Source organism: Acanthisitta chloris, unplaced genomic scaffold, assembly GCF_000695815.1.
Source record: "Acanthisitta chloris isolate BGI_N310 unplaced genomic scaffold, ASM69581v1 scaffold39455, whole genome shotgun sequence".
NCBI classification, from domain to species: domain Eukaryota; kingdom Metazoa; phylum Chordata; class Aves; order Passeriformes; family Acanthisittidae; genus Acanthisitta; species Acanthisitta chloris.
Window position 1 is genome coordinate 16,460 of NW_008674943.1, and position 23,368 is coordinate 39,827.

At 39.0% G+C, this 23,368-nt stretch overlaps 1 protein-coding gene across 1 annotated transcript in view; it reads right to left on the minus strand.

Moving 5' to 3' along the window:
* Positions 1 to 4,586: 4,586 nt before the first annotated feature.
* ANKMY2 (ankyrin repeat and MYND domain containing 2) overlaps positions 4,587 to 23,368 on the minus strand; it is a 19,288-nt gene continuing 506 nt past the window's right edge. The window contains exons 2-9 of the mRNA XM_009075523.1: positions 15,903 to 16,041; positions 13,974 to 14,072; positions 11,804 to 11,964; positions 10,469 to 10,683; positions 9,190 to 9,325; positions 7,299 to 7,427; positions 6,755 to 6,896; positions 4,587 to 4,810 (exon numbers count right to left, since the gene is read on the minus strand). Coding sequence (XP_009073771.1) covers positions 4,587 to 4,810; positions 6,755 to 6,896; positions 7,299 to 7,427; positions 9,190 to 9,325; positions 10,469 to 10,683; positions 11,804 to 11,964; positions 13,974 to 14,072; positions 15,903 to 16,041 — 1,245 coding nt within the window. The remainder of the gene's footprint in view (positions 4,811 to 6,754; positions 6,897 to 7,298; positions 7,428 to 9,189; positions 9,326 to 10,468; positions 10,684 to 11,803; positions 11,965 to 13,973; positions 14,073 to 15,902; positions 16,042 to 23,368) is intronic.

The following is a 23,368-nucleotide window of genomic DNA, read 5'->3' on the forward strand; positions in this document are numbered from 1 at the left end:
ATGTTCTGTGAGAGGAAAAAAAAACTTGGAAATCTATCTCTCTGGGACATAAAATACAAGAGCTACAGAAGCTTAAATAAACCCCAACAAATACTTGTTTCCACAGTAATTTAATAAAATATGATCTTAAACATTTCAATGCTAGTTTTCAATTAACTTTAACAAGCAATTTAGGATCAGGGTGGTAATCCTCAGCCACTCAAGCTGCTGCACGGCCATTAATGTCTTGATTTGAACTTTTTGTTGTAGGTTGTGAATTTGGAAATAACACAAACAGGTAAGTAATTTTTTGGATTTTTTTTCCCTTTTTCATCTCTGAAGCATTTACGTAATTTCTGCTTTTCTTGCCTAAAAAATATCCTACCCAGAGAAAACGAGCTTTTGATAAAGCTTCAAGTCTTTGTATTTAATATGGTTGCAGCTCTATACTATTTTGATGAGACAACCTACCTGCTGCAGCCTGAAATTTAATAGTGAAAGGTATTCCACATTTGGGAATGGGCACATAAAAATGCTCTTTATTTATAAGATCAAATAGGGATCCCTAGAAAAAACATGCTTAAAGTATTAGAGCATCGGAATAGCTGTTGTATATTATGACCCAGAACACGTTCCCCTGTCTGGCTGTTCAAAAATGCACTCTCTGGAAAATATTATGACTTGTAGAATAAAACTTTTCCAGTCTGTACTTGATGTTAATTTTATTCTGTGCGGTTTCAAAAATCACAGAAATAAATGCAAAACTGATCTGTGTTATCTCTCTGTCTGGAGAGATAACAGGAGAAAGGTTGCATTTTAATGGGATGACATTTTAGATGCAATCTTTACAAGACTAAATTTACAAACTTTAGATATCAGGCTTGGTTTGACTTTCTAGCTTTACACATGAAAAGATTTGAAAAATGCATTGAAGGAAATAATAAAAGCCTACATATGATGGTATCCTTTATCAGCACTCTGAGTACAGCTCTTTGAAATCAAGCTAATTTATGCTGATAAATTCACTCTTACCTGCTTTCAGTGGGGTGAGCTGTGCTCATTGATAGAAAGGATGTACAGCTTCCTCAAGTCTTGTTTCTGTAGATGCTTAGGCTTTGCTAGGTGCCTTGTCATGACAAAGTGTGTTATACTGGGTGGGGACAGTCCTGTGGTTTACATTAGGTCTGTGTTACTGCAGGCACATTTTCAGAAATAAGTTCTTACCAAGTTTTAATATTGTATCTGAGTTGGAAGATTTTGGTCTAACACGAAGTCCTGGTCAATCCTGCATCGATGTTGTACATCTGCTGCTTTTCTCTCCCAGACTGCAGCTGTGGCACATGAACAACACAAGCTCACACTGTTCTGGATCCAGAGCTTGGAGAATGGATATTTGCCTGAGGGCTCGTTAAAAGATCCACAGTGAAATAAATGTGCATTAGCATTACTGGGTGTCAAATCACTTGGATCACGTCCATTGAGTCAGAGCATTAAAAGGAGCAATTATAATTTTTGTGGGGAAAATTGAAAACAAAAAAGCATTTTTAAGTCTACTATAAATGTATTTTAAATAATTTATAGCACGATTTTTTCCCCCCATTAGAATCCTGTGACTCTGACCTTTTCTGATTTTGTTTGGCTGTCTTAAATTTGGTAAAAGAAGAAAGCATTCTGAAAATGTAAAACTTTCAAATCCTGTTAGTGCCATCATGACTGCTAACTTCCACACAGTGTGTGTTGTAGATCAGTTCCAAAGTGTGAAACACTCAGGTAACGAACATTTGCTGTCTTCTTTTTGCAGAGAACCATTTGAGAACCCTGAAGATGCAGTTTTGGTACGGGCAATGACAAGATCTCTAATGGAATTTTCCTCTGTGGACTGGAACAAAGTAGCCACCCGTCAAGAAAGCAGGCTTAAAAACAAAGCAGAACCCCAAGAGATGTTGACAGTCCAATTCAGATGAGTCCTTCTTGAGAAAAAACCAATTCCTCTCTCTAGTGTGGAAATAAGCCCTGCAAGGAGGTTAATATCTCTATAAAACAAGTCCATGACAACATGCACCTAATTAAATGAATTTCCAGAAAAAAAAGAAGTATTAGTGTAACATTTATCACGTATAATATAGACAAAAGAATTAAGGAAACTATCATGATAAATAGTAGCAATGTTACAATAAAAGTTGCTTGAAATGCAATTCATAGCACACTTTTGTTACCAGAAAATACTAAAGCTAAGCTCAATTTAAATGTAAACTAAGGATAAATACTTTCAATTTTTATAGTTTCTGCTGGAGAATTACCTATGTTCTCTAGCAGTAATTTGTCTTCCTCCATCAAAATAAAGGTATGAGAAAGCAACCATTAAGCTTTTCATATTTCTGAGAGAGATTAGTTGTGTTTTATGATACTCATCTGGTCTCACCAGATGAACTATGAGCTCTTAAGCATACTGGTGCCTCCTGTCTGTGCTGCTGCTGTTCTCCCAGGCTGCAGGCCTGTGCTCACTGCTCCTTCTGTGGGGACAGGACTTGCCATGCCCAGTGCACTGCCCCAGGACTGCTGACTGCTTAAACACTCTTTGACATGGGTCACATGGTGCTGTAGCACTACACCTGGCACTTGTGGCTTCTGTTACTGCTAAGGAAGCTAGTGGGAAGTGTGCATATAGATGGAAAATAATGCATTTCCTCATATGGTTCTCCCTCCATTCTGTCAAAGGCTCAAAGTCAATGCTTTCTAACATAGCAAAGCCCTTCTCTGGTGTGTGGCTTGTCTTCTGAGTTGTGTCCTTCTCTCCTAATTTAGCACAGAGCCACAGGACAGTCTAGGTTGGCAGGGATCTCTGGAGATTATCTAGCCCAACCTCCCTATTGAAAGCAGGTCAGAGATGATGTTATCCAGTGGCCTGTCAAGGGGAATCAAATATTTCCAATCAGTGAGGCACCACCACTGGGAGAATGAAAGCTATGGATTTTAGCACCCCTCGAAAACCCTGAACCTTTTGCCCTAAAGGGCTCCATTTTCAGAGAAACCTTGAAGAACAATACATCCCTGTGAGCCCCAAATGCCATGTGTGGAACAGGGAACCAGCAGCACGTACGCGTTCCCAGACCCAAGACTGGACTGTGACTACAGCATGACTCCAGATCCAAGTTCCAGGCAGGCATCTCTTGCTTGCCAATTGCCATGAAGTTAAACTTGTATGCTCAAGCTACAGGAGGCCCGTGCATGTCACATGAGAACATCACCGTGTGTGTCCCAGCAGGTCTTGCAGGTGCAGTAAACAGAATCAGCACACAGCTCCCTTCTTTTAAAAAACTTCCCTTTATTCTTCACAATCTGCTAGTCCTTGAAGGTAAAACACAGGTACATTCTCTGCACAGGTGCACTTATGTATCCTCGCTCTTACAGTTTTCAGAATATTAAATGAAAACTTTCAACATAAATAGTAAAAAAACTAATAGCATTTTCTCTCTGTTTTGATGATCCTTACTCCTCTAATCAGAAGAATATTGCCATGTTCAAAACACCAGTTAGTTATTCATCCAACAATAAGAGAGTCTCCAATTTTGCCATCCTTATGCAGCAAGTGGTATTTTCAGTTGTGGCATTCCCATGGATTTCATGAGACACAGCACTAAATCTGAGTGAAAAGCATAGTTAAGGGAAGCTATTTTCTAGATCTGGTATTTAGTTGAAAGTCAAAGTGAAATCCCATTTAATGCACACACAGATTTTCTCATCTAATTTAGTGTGACCAAGCTGAGCAGGAAAAATATTAAGCATCTTTTATGTTTATTAAGTAATTCATAAGAAACATCCCAGTGTGCTCTAAGGCATCTTTATCTGAAAACTGATTTAGAAACCATTATTCTTGTCAGTCAAAATATCGGGAGTCATTCTGGTCTTCCCTTCATCAGACTTAGAATATTTCTGACCAAACCAATAGTGAAATACTTCTGTTGAAACACATTTCACCATCAGCTCTAGACAGCTGAAACAGCAGTTTCACTTACTAAAATTGCCATAAAATAGACACTATTGTTGTGCTCTCACTAGTCAAAATATTTACAGTAATGTCATGAAAAGTTGAGAATTCAGATGAGTATCTTCAGAAACCTAACTCCTACTGAATTCCTCTAGATAAAGCTTTATAAAGTGGTGGGAAAAAAAAGCAATTTTACAGTTGGCTTCCCAGTGCTTTTAACTACAGATCTATGTACCTGTGGAAAAAAGTATTTAAATTACAATTAAAATAAATTTTAGGTTCTGAAAACATGAATAATCCAAACCAAATGCTTTGCATTTATCACTAGGTGGTTGGTTAACCACAGGTACTCAGAGGTTTACTATGCTTACTGTTGGTATACATACAGATGGATCTATGCCTCTAGTTTTTAGCAGATAATAAATACCTATTTTGGCAATCTACAACAAAACCTGGAGTATTTATAGACAAAGCAGCCAGGATTTCATCTCATGATGAGCAGAGACATTCTGTCTTTCAAAGGGAGTCTTGCATAAGCCATGCTCAAAGAACTCACACATGGTCAGCATAAAAATTCTTTAGGACCCTTGAGAACTCTCAGTCCCTTCTTACCCTCTCCTCACTCCTCAGAATCTTGAATTTTTTGAAGAGCAATGTCAGCTAAGCTAGTCTCACTTTCCAGTGGACTTTCAGAGTGCAGGGCTAGTGCCTCCATCTCTTTGGTTAATTCAGGTTCTTCCGTTTGGTCAGTAGGATGATTTGCATCCACTTCTTTTGTAGCATCTGGACTAGGATCTGCCTGTTGTTCATTTGTAGAACTACTCTCTAGTAGTTGCATTTCATCTAAACAAAAGAGAAGTCACACAGTTAATAAACACTGAACTCATTTGCAAGCGAACATTTTTATTATTGAAGAATAATAAACACGAGGACATTTTGCATCAATTACAAAAGTGATTAAACCCACCTGCATCAAAAAAAGACCCAAGACACTAGAATTCTGCTTAAGCTGGTATAAGATTACTCTGAAGCTAACCCTACACAAAGCTCTTGTTAATTTATTTTCAATTTTGCCATTTTTCTTTTTAACATACAGAGGCACAGAGCAGGACTCTACAGGTATTTTAACTTTCAATTCAAGCATGCTTCTCTGACACTATTCTCACCGTTAGCTTTTCAAGGAATGGTGGCAGGACAGTGGAACAGAGTGCAGCTGGGTTTGTTGAACAACTTGTTGCCCTGATTCTGCTAAGTAGGGCTTCTGTGCCCACAGTTCTGAAAAGGAGGGGAAAGCCTATGTGGGTGCCTAGGCACCTTCAGAAGTAGTTAAATCTTGGTTTCTTGTTCTCTGTTATGATTGACAGCCATCCAAAACTTGTGTCACAGCTATCCAGCCTTGCCAAAGCCCTGCTAAGGTCCTGTGGAGCTAAGTGCCTTAAGCACAGGCTGAAGCACAGACTTCCTTAACACTCACCCCTGCACAGTGGAAACTCAGACTCTTGGGTTTGCTTCTAGTTGCAGCTGTGGGAGGTATTTTTTAATTTCCTGATGTACAGGATTTGCAGCAGGTATGACTCACTTTTTGAAATAAAACTGCTGTTGCTGTGAAGTGCTCTGATACAACACCATTCTCAAGGTGACCTGAAGGTCAGGTGAATTCAGTGTCTTGCTAACGATGCATGACCTGATAAGGTCAGTAGTGTGCTGGGCATGTGTCTGAGAAAGTTCATGAAGATGAACATGTAGATAGTGCAGCAGTAACATAAAAAAATGTCAGCTTCCCTTTTTAGGCAGGGAGAAAGAGCCATCCAAGATCCTGTCTCTCCCTTTGAAGAGGACAGCACCTGGCCACTGCCTCCTTCAGGAAATAGGGACCTGCAGGGTGTGCATTTGTCACCACCGTGAGGTGTCACTGCTCACAGCTCATTACGTTTTGCTGCATTGGTATGCAACATATCCAGGGACTTCTAGTATCCATGCCTACAACGTCCACAGCCTGTTGTAACATGATCATGGCAGGAAGCTGTAGAAAACTTCAATTATTACTAATTTATATTCTGCTATAGTTTTTCAATTACAGCTGAATAGAACAATAGTACCACTGTAAGACAAGTGTGACCTGTCCAATGCACTTCTACAATTCTTAAAACAAGGGAAGAGAAATCCAGTAAACTGTAAAAGAGAAGAAGTCATCTCTTGTATTATTTCACTTAGAAAAACATTGTATCAGAGTAAGTTAAGGCAGTGGGTGACACGAAGTGTTTCTTCTGTTATTATGTACTAATTTATTTGCTTCTTGAAGGGAGAAAACCACCATGAACAGTTTCAAGACTTGTGTTTGCTTTCTTCACATTCAAAGCACACAACACAATTAACTCGGTCCTCTAATTATGAAGAGAAAGTATTACAGGAGAATTAACATTACATTAACCTTTGCAACTGGAAGGAGAGAGCTGCTTGCTTATTATCCAACTTGTCCTAACACCTCCAACAAAAGGTAGAGCAGCAGGAAACTTCTGCAGGAGTTGGATTAAAAGCTGGATTTTGAAGCAGTGTAGTGCAATTCTAAATGCTTTAGCTGCAGAAACCTGTGTAACTTTAGCATTGAAATCCAGATTTTAGAAAGGACACAGTATCTGTAAATTGAAAGATGAGAAGCCCAACAAACACAGCTTTGCTGTTCTGTTACAACAAAGATTTTGTTACAGATTTTAAGACCTGTTAAATGCCTCTTTGTGGTGGAGTTTACACAGAATTAGTTGCAGCAAGCAAACCATAGGTCCTAACCTTTCTTTTGCCTTTTTTCTTGTTTCCTTTTCTCTTTGGCAGCTTCTAGTTCTTGCTTCTCATGAATTTCCTTCAGGGTCTTGCAGACTTTTTTGTGGGTAAACCAGTGCATTTTCTGGCAGTTCTGGTCACAGTACATCACCTGAAAGTTACCAGAGCTATCAGTTCATTTTCATGTACTGATAAATAGACAATATTCTGTCATTTCTTAGTGCATCAAGTTAAATCTACGTATAGCATTTAATGGTATTTTTAAGCCATTTGTAAGGTCACATAGCCTGATTCTATCCTATATAAGAATCTATAAAGAACAGTTTTTTATTAACTATAAACATGCAGAAATTTTACTTTTTCTTCATTCCTAAGCACACACACTTGGAAATCCAAGGACTCTGACTTGTGAATTTCAGGCATCTTTCCCAGAAGTACATGGCTTGTACATTTTAAGTGCAGGCATACATGCCATTTGTCCTAAGTTTTACACAGTAAAGGGGAAGCATTCAAATCCTCAGTGCCTCAGTGGGACTGGTTTTTGGCTTCTTACCATTTTACACACTGAGCATCTTTTGTCTGCTCCCTTTCCCCCGCAAGTTGTACAGAATTCAGCATCCACAAAACCCACTTGGCCAGTGATGGCTTGTGTAAGCACAGAAAAAGCTGTGGGGTCAGAGCCCTGCAAGACAAGACAAGAGGTGGTAATGAGATTACAAACCAGCACTGTCACGAAGAGGGATACACCAGGGAAAAATGGAACAATTAATGCAAGCTTCAGGATCACTGAAGCAGCAAGAACTGCAGCAGCAAGAACATAAGATTAAGTCACAGAACTTAACTAACATGCACAACTTAACATTTATAGCATTCATAAAGTGTATGAAGTTAAGCCCTTAGCTTCTGTAGAATTTACTCTGTAAGTTGTTAATACTACTATCAATGAACGCAGTGTTCTTTACACAGTGTCACCTGCTTGTCGATCCTATGCAGCAGATTTTTGCAGATCAGTCCCTGTGCTGGCACACACAGAGATGTTTTACTTGCCAATGATACACCATTGTGCTCAGGGCACTCGGATGCAACAGACCAAATGGACAGAACTTGAAATCTTCAAAACAATTATTTGCATATTACTATAGAGATGTTATTTGCAGCATCCTTCCCACGCAATAAAAGCAGTAAGATTTAGTATATTTTACTGGCAACCATAAATTAAGACTATTCTTTTGGGCAATGATGCAAACAGAGGAAAATAATGCTAAGTCGCTCCAGCTCTAAGTAAATCCTTAAACAGTTAGACTACCATGGAATATGCACAATCATAACTACTATGACAATGCTGAGCCACCCAGACTGATGTGCAACAACAAAGGTCAAAGGCTTCCAGACAAATAAAAATCACAGCATCTCCTCCTTTCCAGTTCTGCACAACAGACAGAAATCCAACGGAACAAACCATCATTTCCATAGAGGCAGAAAAGACTAAAAAAAGGGACAGGAAGGAAAATGTTTACTCTGAAGTAAGTTGTGATGCATCACGTCAGCTTATGTTTTCACACTGTGTTTACTCTCCTGGCTTGGACAGACAGTAGAGATTGCATTAAGCCCCAGGACGTTTTAGCAGACCTGGAGCCACTTAAGATGGAGGCTATTTTTAATTCACTCTGCATAATCCAAACACGTCACAACATTGTTCCACTTCCCCAGTGCTAGTGCATACAATGTCAAGCTCTCAGACACCAGAGAGAATGTGCTTAAAAAAACCAATAGTAACTGTCATGTAAAATTTATCACGAGGTAAGAGATAGCACCATAATGAAGAGTGTGTTAGCAAAGGCATATGAGGAAAACTGAAGTTAGATATTTTTACTTAAAACTTTGATTTCTCATTTAGATCCACATGTTGCTGCACATTGCATCCCCTTGCCTCTCTCTGTGATAAAAGCAGCTTCACAGAATGCCTTTTCTTTCTCTGCCATCATATATTACCAATTTTTTGTGTACAATAGAAGTAATGAATGCATTAAATCCAAGGAATTAGTCAAGTCTTAAACTGAATTTAGACATTGTGAAGCCAGAGTGCAAAATTAATTTCATTTGTGTCCAAATTTCTGAAAGTGAAATGGCAAAGAGAAACTGAACAGACCTCCCAGAGTAGGAAAAGAAACTCTGAGACAAGAAACAAATTGCTTCTGTTTTCTTTAAGAGCTGAGATGTGTAAGCATTTATTATGGCAACATGAAAAACCTACTAGTTGAAGTATTTTAGAACATTTTTCTGCCAGATGTAAGAATCAAACTTCAGCTTGCCAGAGAGTTCAGGGACATCAAAAACCTTTGCCTAATATAACACATGGCAGAAGCTGAGAACAGAAAGATGTCTCCAACTGAATTTACTATACAAGTTGTTTAGAAAGTATTTTCCTGATAGAAAAAACTTACTATTTCCACAGGAGCAATACTTCTCACAAGCTGCTGCAGCAACGTGGCTTCACAGTAGGGAAACTTTCGGATACTTTCTCGAATTAGCTTCTCTTGGTACACAGGGAAACCATCTTTCTCTCTCCCTTTCAGGAGACTAAATTTTTAAAACCCAAGTAAAATAAGAAATCACACAGTAAGTATCCAAGAAGAAACACACAGCATGCTGTACTCAGTCCTTTTTCACATTATAAAGAACTATCATTCAAAATGACTTGTCGACTTCACATGTAAAAGTGCTTAAAATGCTAATAAAATCTTCATTCTAATGCACAATCATTATGAAATAAAAAATAAATAGATGCATGCTCTGAAACAACTTACTAATTCAGCCACACAGAGAAAAATAATCACCTACAGGTAGACCAGGATCTACATCTGACCAAGGCTTCAAAATGCTTTGTGGTGGGTAAAAATGACGACTGTAAGAATAAACACCCACAAATGTACAATACCTTAAAATACAAATTCTGCTTTGCTTATGTTTAATAACATGTTATAGTCCTAACACCTCTGTATTTATCTGGTTGGCTAGTGTTTTTTTACATGGCTCACCGAGGACCTATTTGATTTCAGTACATGAAAGCTGACTTCCTAATTTATTTTCAGTACCGTGGAGGATTTCAGTAAAAATCCACAGAGGTACATGGGGAATGTGATCCTTCTCAAAGCCAGGTCATTTACTCCAGTATTTAGGGTCAGGCAGCTGGTTTTGTAACTCTGAGTAGATTCTGAAGATCTGTCTAAGTGCTTTTAGAGTCCAGATCTCATCCAGAGTCTGTGGGATCCGCAGTTTTTGGTTGCTTAAGTGTTTTTGAACAAAAATATCACCCTGCATAAGTGCTAGAGAGCAAGATGGCACAAGAAATGTTCTCAGATGATCCACATCAGACACTGAGAAATTCTTTCTTCAAGCCTGTCACTACCTTTTTTCTCCATCCCATGCTGCTCTCTGCTGCTTCACAGTGTGTATGTGAATGCCAAGCTCTAAGCAGTTCCAGCAGAGAGTCGAAACTCTAGGAATGTTTCCTTTGTACCCAGGAAAAGGGACAGTGTCACTTCAGACAGAATAAAGGGAGTCAGTGCCACGCTGAAGGAACTGCAGCTGGGATTATTGCAAAATTCATTTGGCACAGCCTTTACCCAAGACAATCCAATCTGTTACTGCAGCTGCCTTTTTTCTGGTGCCTGTAAAGCTGGTGTGTACACGTCCCTTCAGACCTCTCTGTAGAGTACTCACCTTTTGATAAATCCATCTAGCTTATCCTCTCGCTCTTTCAAAAATGTAATACATTTCTGGAAGATGCAGCTGATGTAGTGCATTTTCATAGCAAGTACTTCATTCATGTCTTTCTGCTTCATACACTTCTCACAAATGAGATCCAGAACTCTGTAGCATTTCTGCAGAGCTTCTAGTTCGGCCAACAGAGGGTTCTCTTTCACCAGCAACACGATCTAGAAGGATGGAAGAAAATGTAATTCAGTTAGGAATGAGTGCTTTCAGACTTGTGCAGCAGCACTAAACCTTATACAGCTCATTGTAGCTAGATTTTAGTGGTGTCACTAATATTCCCCTAATTCCTTCTCAGGTAGTCTTCCCTTTCTTTTTTCAGTCATTATTTAGTATCACTATTCAGTGTCCTGAAATTCACAGTTCCCATAACTGTAATGCACAGTTCCCATACAAGAAACATTTAAAATTAAGACTGGTATTAAAAATAGTTTTGTTTTGGTTTTTTGGGGTTTTTTTAGAATAAGAACCTGAAGAGTCAAGACCATCTCAAAAGAAACAGTTACAGAAACTACCATACATAGTCCTAAAATCTTGTTCCCTTTGAACACCTAATAAACTGGATTTGTATGATTTAAGCAGTTTCACAGAACATATCAACCTCACATCATCTTGGAGTACTTCTAGTAGTAAAGCCCAGAACTAACCATCTGAAGGGGAAGCTGTATGCTCGCCTCACTAAAGTAGCTGTCACTGGTGCACTACTGTCTGTATGTACTGCAGATTCCTGGCTGGCAGCTGCTGACAAATGCCTGACTTTGGATGGCAACTCCGAGCAACTTGTGTGAGAATTAAGGTGTATCCATTTCTCTGAACTACACTGGAGGAGCAAACCATAAAAGACATTCTTTTCAGCAAATACACTGGGAAGTAAAAATGAACATCTCTTGCACATACTTTCAGAAACAGCAGCAGTGGTAGACGTTACTATGGTGAACCAGTGATGAAGGTAGGAAGATACATGCTGAGACAAGGATGGAGAGAACAATGAGATTTTGTTAAGATAGGAAACTGTTTTATGAAAAGCTATTCATGGTTATTCAAGTAAAATGTAAGAATCTCTCCACCTAAAGATGCTAATTCAAGGTGTATACAAACACTGAACTAGCTTAATATTTTAATCACGTCTAAATGTTGAGCCTGATTCTTCCTCATTTTCAGAAGTATCTGAGTTAGTGGATAATGTTTTTAATCTCAGCTGACTCTCAGAAGAGCTGAATGCTTCCTGACACAAAGGAACAGTTCCCATGCCAACAAACACATACAGTTTACATGTTACTCCACCTTAACAGGATGCATGTTGGTAGTAGTGATAATTTTGTGCAGAGGCCCAGCTAATTTTACTGGCAGTTTTGGTTCTTTATCTAAGCCTTGTGGCTTAGTGTAGTAGTCCAGCCTTTCACGTGGAAAGAAGTTGTTGATGACAGTCACACAGTCATGTTGACCTAAGGGCACACAAGTAGAAAGTCACCAAATAACAGCCACAAAAAATACCTAAACCCAAATCTAATATAAGCAGCACAAGTGAGTATTACCCACAAAAGAGTTTTGCATGATATCATTTGCATTGAAAACAGGCAACTCTTGTCATTCTTTCTTTTAGTGTAACTTACTGACCCCACTGGGGAGTGTCTTCACGAAATTTCACGTTGAGAACTCTGTCCCCTTCCTGCATCCTCTTTTTCTGGGAAGCCAAAACTAAGAGAATAGGTATTTGTCCCCAAAGTTACACTGTACTAGTAGTCTCATACTGGTGTTAAAATTTTTCAAGAGAAGTTCCTTCACTTTGCACTTTTAAAAGTTAATGACATTTGCATTGAGACTTGTAAGTTTACAGACCTGAAACAGATAGTAGAGTATTAACCTAAGGTGGGAGAAATTCTAAGAAGAGAATATGCTTAAAATCTGCTAAAAATAAAAGAACTCTGATGAAGTAACAAGATGAGAAAAGTTACACCCTCTTCTTGTTTTCTACATCTGACAATATGATGGATTACTTGGCTAAAGGGAAAGTAAAACTTAGCTTCTCTAGTTCAGGACAACATTATTTAAATTGACTGATTTATCTTGGCACTAATCCTATTACTCAGTAGAAGACAGAGCCAACCAAATTCCAGCATTTAAAACCCTCCACTGGTTTAGAAGAGACAGTTTTGAGCTAATAGAGCACAGTGTAAGACAAATGACAGGGGAAGAACTATCCCACTTCCCACACACAGACAGATGAATTAATGTTGATTAGACAGAGAATAAAAAAAAAGAACTGGAATAGATTCCAATGTTCAGACTTTTACAGAGAAGCTTATCTCAGTATGCCTGAAAATATTTATTCTACCTTGGTGATGAGATTTTAAACATAAATTCTCCAAATTTACGTTGGAGATAACATTCCACATTCACCAAGAACTCCATACAGCATCACATTGGGAAAGACTCTCAAAAACTTATAGGAGTAGACTTCTCTGACATATCAAAGGAATATTTAAGGTTTTGCTTCTCCAACCTCAAGTGAGCAATCTTTTCCTGTTTAAAAGAGCAGAATGAGATAAGATAAGAAATTGAAGCTTCACTAACTCACTATTCAAGGAAGTAAATCTAAATGGCAAGGTAGGCCCCTGAATCCAGAACACCCAATGGACTCGCAAGGGTGTTGTCAAGCATTTAAACACCATGACAAGGTTGTGTTTGAGAGGAAACACAGGTTCTCAGTTTTGGTTTTTGGGAAGATCATCTGGACAGCAAAAGCTGTGTCATTATAATGACTCCACTTTTCCTCATAATATTTTATCAATTCTCCTTGGTAGAAATAGATAAGTGGAATATTAATCCAGGAATCTCCTAGTACTGTCAAGGTGGATAAAAAAAATTTAAAGAGTTTTAAAAAACCAAAAAAAACCCCAAGAAACATAATGATAGAAATAAAAGCCTGCTTGCATGTTTTGCCAGGGATAACACTGAACACTGGAATGGCACATCTTTTATCGTGTTCTAGTGAAGCTCAGGTCAGTAAGTACTGACTACCTCAGAACAGGTTCCAAGACTTCTCCCTCTCCCAAGTGCAGAGGGAGAAAGACAGGCTCAGATGAGAGTTCCAGACACCTAATGCTACAGTTGTTGCTTCCCAGAAAGGAAGCTCCAACTAGGTCCTTTGTACTGCACTTCAGACACCTCTAATTTCCCAGCTTCCTCTTACTGTTTCCAAAGTGGTGACATTGTAAAAACTTACAAACTTGAACAGCAACATGAGTTCTCCAGGTTAGATCCTCTGTTTTTATGAAACCAAGCATGGGAATAGAACACAAATTGAGTCTTATAGGATGAGATGAGGGGGAAAAAAAGGCCCTCAACAACTGTGGCAGTTCAGAACAGGTCGTTAAGTAATGTTTCTCCAATAAAAAACATCAGAATCTAACACTGTACTTCTTTAGGAAATTATATTATATTTCCACCTTACCCACAAACGCAGCCATCTGAGCTGCTGTCCTTCCCACAGAGTTGACAACATCAGTTTCTGCTCCAGCCTCTAACATCATCCAAGTGATTTCTTTATTTCCTGAATTTGGGGGAAAGACACAGGGAATGAGTGACAACAAATCAGAACTTGTCATTGTTTATACTTTAGAAAAACATGGACTGAATTTCTTAAAGAACAGGAATAACTCTGAGGGAAATGAACTTTCTCAATGTGGTTATTTTAAGAATGGATTAAGAGAAAGGCAATTTATGGTTCCAGAGGGTATAACTCTGCTCTCTGTAATGCACATTCAGCTCCCCATGGAGCTTATGGGAGTCAAATGCATGTAGCTACACTAGAGCCTGGTCCCTCTGGATAGCAGTATAGAAGCAAATTCCACTAATCTGGTTTGACAGTTCAACTACAACGTTTGCTATTCTAAGAAGAAAAACAAATTCAGGACTGTTATGTAGCAGGAGCACAGAGAAGAGAACAGATTGTTCCTTTCTCCACAGTGGGAACTGGGTGTTCAGACTGGGCTAAATACCAAGTAAAATGAAGTAAAATTTGATGGGAAGATTAGATGACTTAATTGGTGCCCTTCAGAGACTAATAAGGACACTTGTCACCACTCTGCTGGTTCTGCTTTCAAAGGTATTCTCACTTTATCAGTTTTTCTGCAGATGCCAAGTACAGAAAAGTGAGTATTAAAAGGATGTGGTGGATGAAAATGACTCTGATTTAAAAAACAAAGTCATTGTGCCAGTAGTGCTTATGTACCTTTTGTGCTCACAGATAACAGACCTTAAAGCCAACATTTAGTGGCATTCACACCCAGGATGACAGGTTAAAAGCTCAGCTCTGAGAAAATGGTCAAAATCCAGCACTGTCCATAAAGCTGCAGACACTGAACAACGTCTAAGGGTCAGTTCTCATCTATCTGCTGCAGCTCTGATATTGCTCAATGCCACAGAACATTGAAATCTCCCAAATCCTATCCCAAATCCAAACCAAAGTCTTAGCAGAAAAGCAATCTGATGATCCAGTTAAGGTTCATAAATGCACATAAGCCTTTCTCATTTTTATATTCATGATGAAATAAGACAGTTTAAACTCTACCTGCTAAGAAATCTTACTTTCCTTAAATCTCCTTTTTGGGAAGACGTAAGTGGCCTAGTAAAGAAGATACTTAAAATAACCTAATATTCCCAAACCTAATCTTTTCCCCAGAAGGAACAATGTTTTAATGCAGAATCTTTTTTTCACTCAAGGCCATAATTGTTCCTGTCAGGAGGGAAAAAGGAATAGCAAGAGGAAAGCTGCAAACCAACATTTGAGACAGGAGAAGATATATAAGAGTTATAAGCACCCTCATGCAAAAAAATTATGTAAGAGGAGAGGGAAAATTAACGTGGGAAAACATGTTTTTACAAATTACTAAAAACATTTTTAAGAGCCCACAAGATAGTTGCAAAAATAATGTAGAGGACAAAATTTGAAAAATACTGGATTGATTTGAGAAGTCTCAAATATTACTAAAAGCTCCTTATCTGTAGTCCTAAAAAGGTAGCATGGTGCAGCATCTTTTCCAGTGTAACACAGTGTAAGGACACAGAATGTATCCCACTGCACAGGAAAACTCAAAAGAAACTGGATTCTAGACCTGTAACAAACAGGACAAAGTACAGACAGACTGTTTGCCTCAAAATGTTGAACAAAATAAATTTTTCTATTAGCCTGAACAGCAGCTCTCCTGTTCCACTGTCCTCAGGATTCTCCTGGTCTTGACATATTCGCTTGGTTCAGGTAAATAACACTAAACCGGAATAATAAAAGCATGTCAATATTTCCCTTCAAATTATGAATTTATGGCAAACTGTACCCATCAATGTCATCAAAATCAGTGCTCTAAGTTTAGAAAGAAGTTACCTGAAAGTCCAGCAAACATCAAGGCAGTGTATCCGTGCTCATGTTCATTGCAGTTAACATCAGCTCCGTGTCGCAAGAGCAACTTGCACATGTCAACCTTCCCTTTGTATGCCGCGTGCATCAGAGGGGTCATGCCATGCTAGCAAAGGAACATGGAGGCACGTAGCAGACAAAAAAGAATGTTATAGCTCTTATTTTCATACCATTGAAAACTTTTACTCGTACATACATATTCAGTATAGCTACCAAAGCATCACGTAATCTTTAAGTTACAAAAAACCTCACAAAATCTTCATGAAAATATACGGTTGCTAACATGCAGCAGATTTTCTATTTCTGTGTTACTTTTCTGATTATGCTGTGCTATATATTTGAAAACAGTCCAGTGCTGAATAAACGAAAACCATTTACTGCCAACTTGTCATTGGCCTTTTGTGTAAGACATTAGTGTTAAGGACAACTAATGCTTCTGCTAGTGGGAAAAGCTCGTTTTAAAACACTTGTTAGGTTCCTACGTTATTTCTTTTCTCCCCTACTGCTACTTATATGACAAGCAACAGGAAAATTAGGAATAGGCTCTTGCTGTTTTAAACGTTACAAAGATTTCAAGATTTTGAAACCTATCTTGCTCATTTTTAGTCAGATTACTGGTAATTGTGCTGTGCTCTTCTCAGCCAGTTATCCATCCTTTTGATATTGTGTCCATGATCAGCTAGAGCTCTGAAAGCTCAGAGGCACAGCTCTCACTAGACCTTAACAACCACAGCCTCAAACCTTCCCATTTGATAACTGCCCACGAACAAAAAGGATTCACTTTATTGGAGTTGCCATGGTGCAATTATAAATGTAAACCTGGGCAAATCCCAGGAGAAACTGGGTGAACTGTTAGTGCAGGCTCAAGGGAGAAGCACACTTCTGTTTGAGAAAACTGCATGACGTTCCATTTTTAGAATTTAATATGCTTTTTCCAATATGCAGTTTATTTTCACTTACCACCAAGTCAGGATTCATGTTATCAGCCAAGACACTGCAATTACCCAAGAACACTACCCAACACTGAATACAAGGGAGTGTGCTTTGTTTTACTGTTGCTTTACTTTGTCCCTGAAGGAAACAAAAATGGCAGTCTCTTCCTTTTTCTGCCAGTCAAGGCTGTGTGCATGGACACACTTACGTATACCATTACTGCAGCTCTGTAAATGCTGGCAATGTGATACTCTGGAACAATGTAATTCACACTCTGAGCCTTAAAATATTTCTTGTTTCAATTTATGATGGAGAAGAACTCAACCGAGTTTAATTCATCTGTATCACTTTCAAAAAATTTCTAAAGGTGAGGGAAATTGGGAAAGCTAAAATTACGATAACTTTAAAGCATTGTATTTTCACTATTCCCCATCCTAACCGAAAACAATAAAAAGTGATTGATTGATGCATTATATTTTAGTAACTCAAATATTTTGGTAAACTGCAATGTAGACACCATTAAAGAAACAAAAGGCCTGAAGAGATCACATTGAAGAAATTGGTTTTGCTAGGTTTCATTTGTGATCCTACACATGTTGAGCAAAGACTTTCTATCCTAATATATAAAATATATTATATTACATTTCATTATGTTATGTCCACAGAATTTTTATGGGCCAATCCCAGTTGGGAGTCATTGTACAGATTAACCTCCTTTAGCAGCACAGAAAGTCCTGCTGTAAGGGGATATGATCGCAGTAAGGCTTTTGACTGGAGAAGGAATTTTTTGAAAACAATTACTTTTAAGTGTGGTTATATCTCCAGTGCCAGTTGTTTCAATTAAGATCTGAAGATTATAGGGCAAAAGAAGGGATTGGGGTTTTTTTTTGTCATCTTCTGCTCCTGGAAAACTTTCTTTAAAATCCTTTGATTAAATTTTGAAAGTGTCAGGCTGTGATCAAAAAAACATAGCCAGCAGAAAGCATACGGACAGTTGCTAGAAAATTGGATTTAAAGTCACACTAATATCAGCTCTTCACATTCACAGCAAACAAAAAAGTCAGGCTAGACACAAGCTTATCTGGAAAAGCTCAATATCCTGTATTATGTCCCTACACAGAAACTGAAATGACTGCAAATACTTTTCCCAGCCTGAATGTCAAAGACAGGTCCAGTAACAGTCTGTTTTCTGACAGATGGCATTTGGATTGTCAATACAACACACTTACAAAACAAAACTAGCAGATGGTTTATTAAACATACAGATGAAACAAATTGTTTATGGTTCCACTATGGAACATCACATGAAGAATCCATTTTCTAGCAGCTACTATGTAACAGTCTTCTGAAGAATCCAGCCTTAACCTTATCCCCCAGGACAAAAAAGAATCCTTCCCAGTTTCTAGTCTGTTTTGCAGGGACATTACATGGTGCGCTCCCCTGTCTCCTGCAGGGCTGTTAAGTATTCCCTGTGCGAATAGAGTTTGCAGTGCCTCTAGAAATTACTTGACCAGGTTCTCCAGCTCACCAGTGAAGAAGGACTCCTCCCTTGCACATTGGGACTCTTGGCACAGCCAGCCAGGCCATTACAGACCATCCATCCCCATTCCTCATGTTGAAAATATACCAGAAGCAGAATGAGGGATGGGATTCCAAGAGCTACGCAGACCTAATAGTACCATGGTGGGAAAGACAGTAAAATATGGGGTCAGTGGGCTGAACCAGCTTACAAGGGAAGAAAAGGATGTGTGGGGAGGCAGGAGGAGCAGGCAGATGAGTAACAGAACCAGGGAGGGGTTGAATTCCACCACCAGACACAAGAAGAAAGCAGGTCAGTCTATCTCTCTACAGCATCCAGGTGAGGTGTGCTTCCACAGGATGAATAAAACCAAACTTTAAAGATAATAAACTGGAAAAGCAACATCCTACCTTTTAGGAACTAGAGCAGAAGTTTTCAACACTACTGTTTCTCCAGAGGAACTGGAGAGTCTAGGATGGCCAGGGGACAGGACTTCGGACAAATAACAAGACAAACCATACAGACAGTCTCCCATCCCAGTGTCCTGTGCATATTTGGCACAAAACCTGTCTATTTTGCAAGCATTTAAACACTCATGTTGACTGTGTAAGAACACAGACATCACATGTGTATTTTTAAGAAGCCCTTGCTCTGTGGATAACGAGGTGACGCTTTACTACTGAAGTTGCCACATAGACTTGTGTTAGTCAAGTGAAAAGACCAATCCAAGTGGTCCAAACATTGCTGGTATTTTGCACTTCTCATGTTCACTTCACCCTTCTCAACTGTGGAAACTTGACCAAGACGTGGCAGACAGGCTGGACCACACTGGGGCAGGTCCCTCAGCAGGCACAGGGGTACACTAAGGCATTGCATATGTGAGTACCAGGTATCCAAATAGAGGGGAAAAGGGAAAAGGAAAGGGCTGTAAAAATCCTAGCTGAAAAACTGCTGTAGACACTCATATACCAACAATATTAAAGCATCCACTGCTCCCTTTCCCAGCTCATTTTCCAATGAGGAACCCAGCCCCACATTAACATGGAAAGAATGTCTTTAGATTCAGGCAACTATACCAGTTCTATTCAATGCAGAAAATTATAAACTAAACATACAGCTTTTTTTTTTTTTAGGCAGTAATTGGGAAGTTACTGAAGAGGAAACAAATAATGCAAAAAGAGCAGGTGCCATAGGGAAGACAGAAATACTTGTGGATGTTCATATTCAAAATCAACTCTCTGGTACTCAATGCTGCTAGTCTAGAAATATGACTTTTCATTGATGAAAGTAGAAATTTAACCCTTAAAGCTTTCGAATAAGACTGCCCTTAACTATCTTAAACTTCCTGCAGGCAGGACTTAGAAGGTAGCTGACAGCTACATACACCAATAATTTTCGCTACAGATAAGTGTGAACTAATTGGAATATAAAATACTGCTCAGTGAGTGTCGATCGTAGCTATAGCTCTTCTCCCTCACAGTCCTCCTGCTCAACTGTTGGTTTCACATGTGCAATGCATTAGATTCCTCTGATGATCTTTCAGTTCATCTGCTGCGATGAAAAGTTAAAGTCTAGATCAGTCAGCGACCTGAATTGAAACCAGACAGTTCTTAATAGCTGTTGAATTTGGTTTGTGTATTTTGAAGCACTATGTAAAAACATCAAAAGATGAAACTCTTTCTCCTCAGCAAAGGCCAAGGATCTGGGCCTTTTCTGCTAGCATAGGAATTTCATGCTGGAATAGCAAGATGGATTAACTGAAGAACCCTCCACTGAACATAATCAGAATGAGTAGAGCTACACACATCTCAAGCACTAATAAGCAGGCTGCTGCTGGAATTCCCAGCCAGCACTCAGCTCTCCAATTAGCATACAGAAGGGAACTGTTTCTACAAGATGCATTACAGAACTGAAGAGCTGAATTACCTAACTAGAGGAAAAACGTAATGCTGCTAATGCCAAATGATAGTTCTGTATATAAGAAGATTATGAACGCCCTCGTAAATATTTTAAATACAGAAAAATTGTGAAGCCTTTTCAGGTCAAGTCTCTCTGCTTGATCTGCAGAACACAGGGAACTGTAGTGCTGCTTTGCAACCTTAACATGACTGAAGGAAGCATCCACAGCTAGAAAACCTATGTGCTTCCTCTAGCCTGCCTCTCTGTAATGATTTGAAACATCTTAGCCATACACTGCAAACAAGGAGTTCAAGGCAGCAGACTGATGACGTGAAGTCAGAACACATTTACAAGCTCTCAGGGGAAAAAAAATCCTGAACACTTTCTTCCCACTAAGTTTCCAAATTAGCAACCACTCCATCTAAAACAGGATGAAAAATGACTAAGTTGTGTGCATTTAAATGAAATATACTTGTGTTTATTTTGCATCCATTTCCATTGCCCATTTATTTGTCCTAAAGATTTAGGACACCTAAGCTTAAATGTCCCTGAAGTTTGAAAGCTGCCAAGCTGTTAAAGGCCAGTTTTGTGGAAGAGCCATGTATTGCTTTGTTTTCATAAAGGCACTGATTCAGCCTAAATATCTTTCTTCATCTACCTAAATCAACAAAGAAACAGCAACATAAAAATTTGGTCAGAAAGGGTGCTGAGAAAAAATTGGACTCTATCTGCTGGATATCTCCAGCCTCCTGGGACATGGGCATCTGTGAAACTCATTTGAATAAAGGGATCTTACTCTGCTTTGAAGTGACCTACTGCTCCCAGCAGAGCACTGCAGATCGGAGGAGGTGAAGGATGAGTGAGTCTTGGCACAAGGGCAGGAAAAGCAAATAGACTTTGGAGCGATTTTTTATTTTTAAATACATGTACTCACAGCAGAAGCAATGCTGAAATACTACATCTAGCTCATTTTTGAAGTAAGAAGCTGAAACAACTGGAAAGAATTTGGAAAAGAGCCACAACTATGGCTCAATTGCTGCAGAAAGATAACTCTAGGCAAGATACTTAAAAGGTCAATGCATTTGGAAGACGTTAAAACGTGACTTGGTCCTTGTTTAAAGGTAGGTAAAGAAAGGACAGCTGATTGTCAGTAGTTTTTGATCTAGAAGAAAGCAGACCCGAGCAGTCAGAATACATGGTCAACCAGAAATTAAGGGAACAGCTTATGTGTTTATTTTTTTAACATCACGAAGTGCAGCACGTAACAGCTCTGCTTCTGGAAACTGTGGGTTCTTCAGCCTGTGGAAATTATGAAACTGTGATTGCATGCTTGCACACATGCTACACAGAGAGAACTACATTCAACCTGTGCTCATTCTGTGGATTCTCTCATATAAAAAGGACTTTGAGGATGGAAATGAGTTCCCAGCTTAACTGTGCTCCCATTGAATACCTAAGCATTCCATTTTCAGGGCTGTTTCCTTGCTTTTTAACATTAGTAAAATAAGTGACAATGGCAATACAAATAACAATGTGAATTTCAGGATAAACAGCTACAGCAAGAGATGAAAAAAAGATCTGATGCATCAAGAGGAGTCTCCGGTTGTGGCAACATTGAATAACAGATGAAGCCAATGTTTAACTGAGGTTTCACACACTCTCACTTATGTATAGGTATCAGAAGAACACGTTAGAGCTGAAATTGTTTATAAGAGAAAAATTCTAAAGTTGATGTGAGATGACTGATGGATTTAAGAATCCTAAACAAATCTGAACCCTTTCCTGGGGATAAATAAGGAGACTGCAAGCAGTGCATTGCACAAACTTTTTAACGTTATGTGCTCTGTATTTAGTCAGATGTGAGCATTAGGCAAGTATTATTAATACTATTTCTTCTGTAACAATAGCCTTGGGCAAAACTCAGTTATTGTTTCTATTAATAAACTACATCCTCTCAGCAGTAATCCTGCATGGTGCATTCATACTGCATCAAGGGTGCACTCAGCAATTACACTAAAGGAAAATCTTTCAATGTCCATACAAACAAGTACACTTGGAAACATACTTATATTGTATCTTGGGCTCTCAAACTTCACTGTAAAGCTTAGTGTGACAAGTTTGTCAGAAGGTTGTTGAGATTCATATATTAGGAGTTAAGATGTAACTATTTAACTGTTATTTAAGAACCATCAGAAGAATGATCTGTTGGCAGCACAAAAAAGACTAACAATATTCTATGAAGATAATTGGTAGATGAAGTGGGAATTTTCCTCCATTCGGCATTCACAAGACCACATCTACAATACCCTGTCCAATACTGGGCCTTCCAGTGTGACAAAGACATGGATAAACTGCAGCAAATTCAATGGAGTACCACCAACATGTGGTGGGAACTTGAGCACTTCTGCAGTGAAGAGGCTGCAGGAGCTGAGCTTACTCAGCCTGGAGATGAGACGGTTTGGGTAGGACCCAACAGCAGCCTGCCAGTGCCTACAGGAAGATCACTGGAAAGACAAACTTGTCAGTTATGTTGGCAGAAGGGCAAGAGACAATGAGCCTAAGCTGAGGTTCGAATATAAGGGAAACACATTTTCACTGGAAGCACAGTAAGGCAGGGGAACAAGTTACCCAGAAATACTGTGCACTCTCCATCCTTGGAATTTTGCAAAGTAAGGACAAATCTCAAAGCAATCTCAACTGACCTCGGAGTGGAAGCTACTCTGAGCCAGACGCTGAACTAGAGACCTTCTGAGGTCCCTTCTCACATGAATTTACCAGTGATCCTATGAGGTTATAAAATTGGAAAAAAAGACCACAAATTGACATCTACATCAATAAATGACATATGGATGGTGGGAAATTACAGTTCTGCTTGCATGCTACACGCATTAGAGAAAGCATGTAAAAAGAAAAAGAAGAGGAAACTGATACAAACATACACAAGGTTCCTTTCTCCATGAACTTCATCCCATCTTCAGGTAGCACTGAAAGATTTGATCATCCTCTATGTGTCTGTAACATCTGCCTCTGCAAAAGGCTGTGTTTTCCACTCCTGACTGAGCTATTCACCCTCTGAGTACAT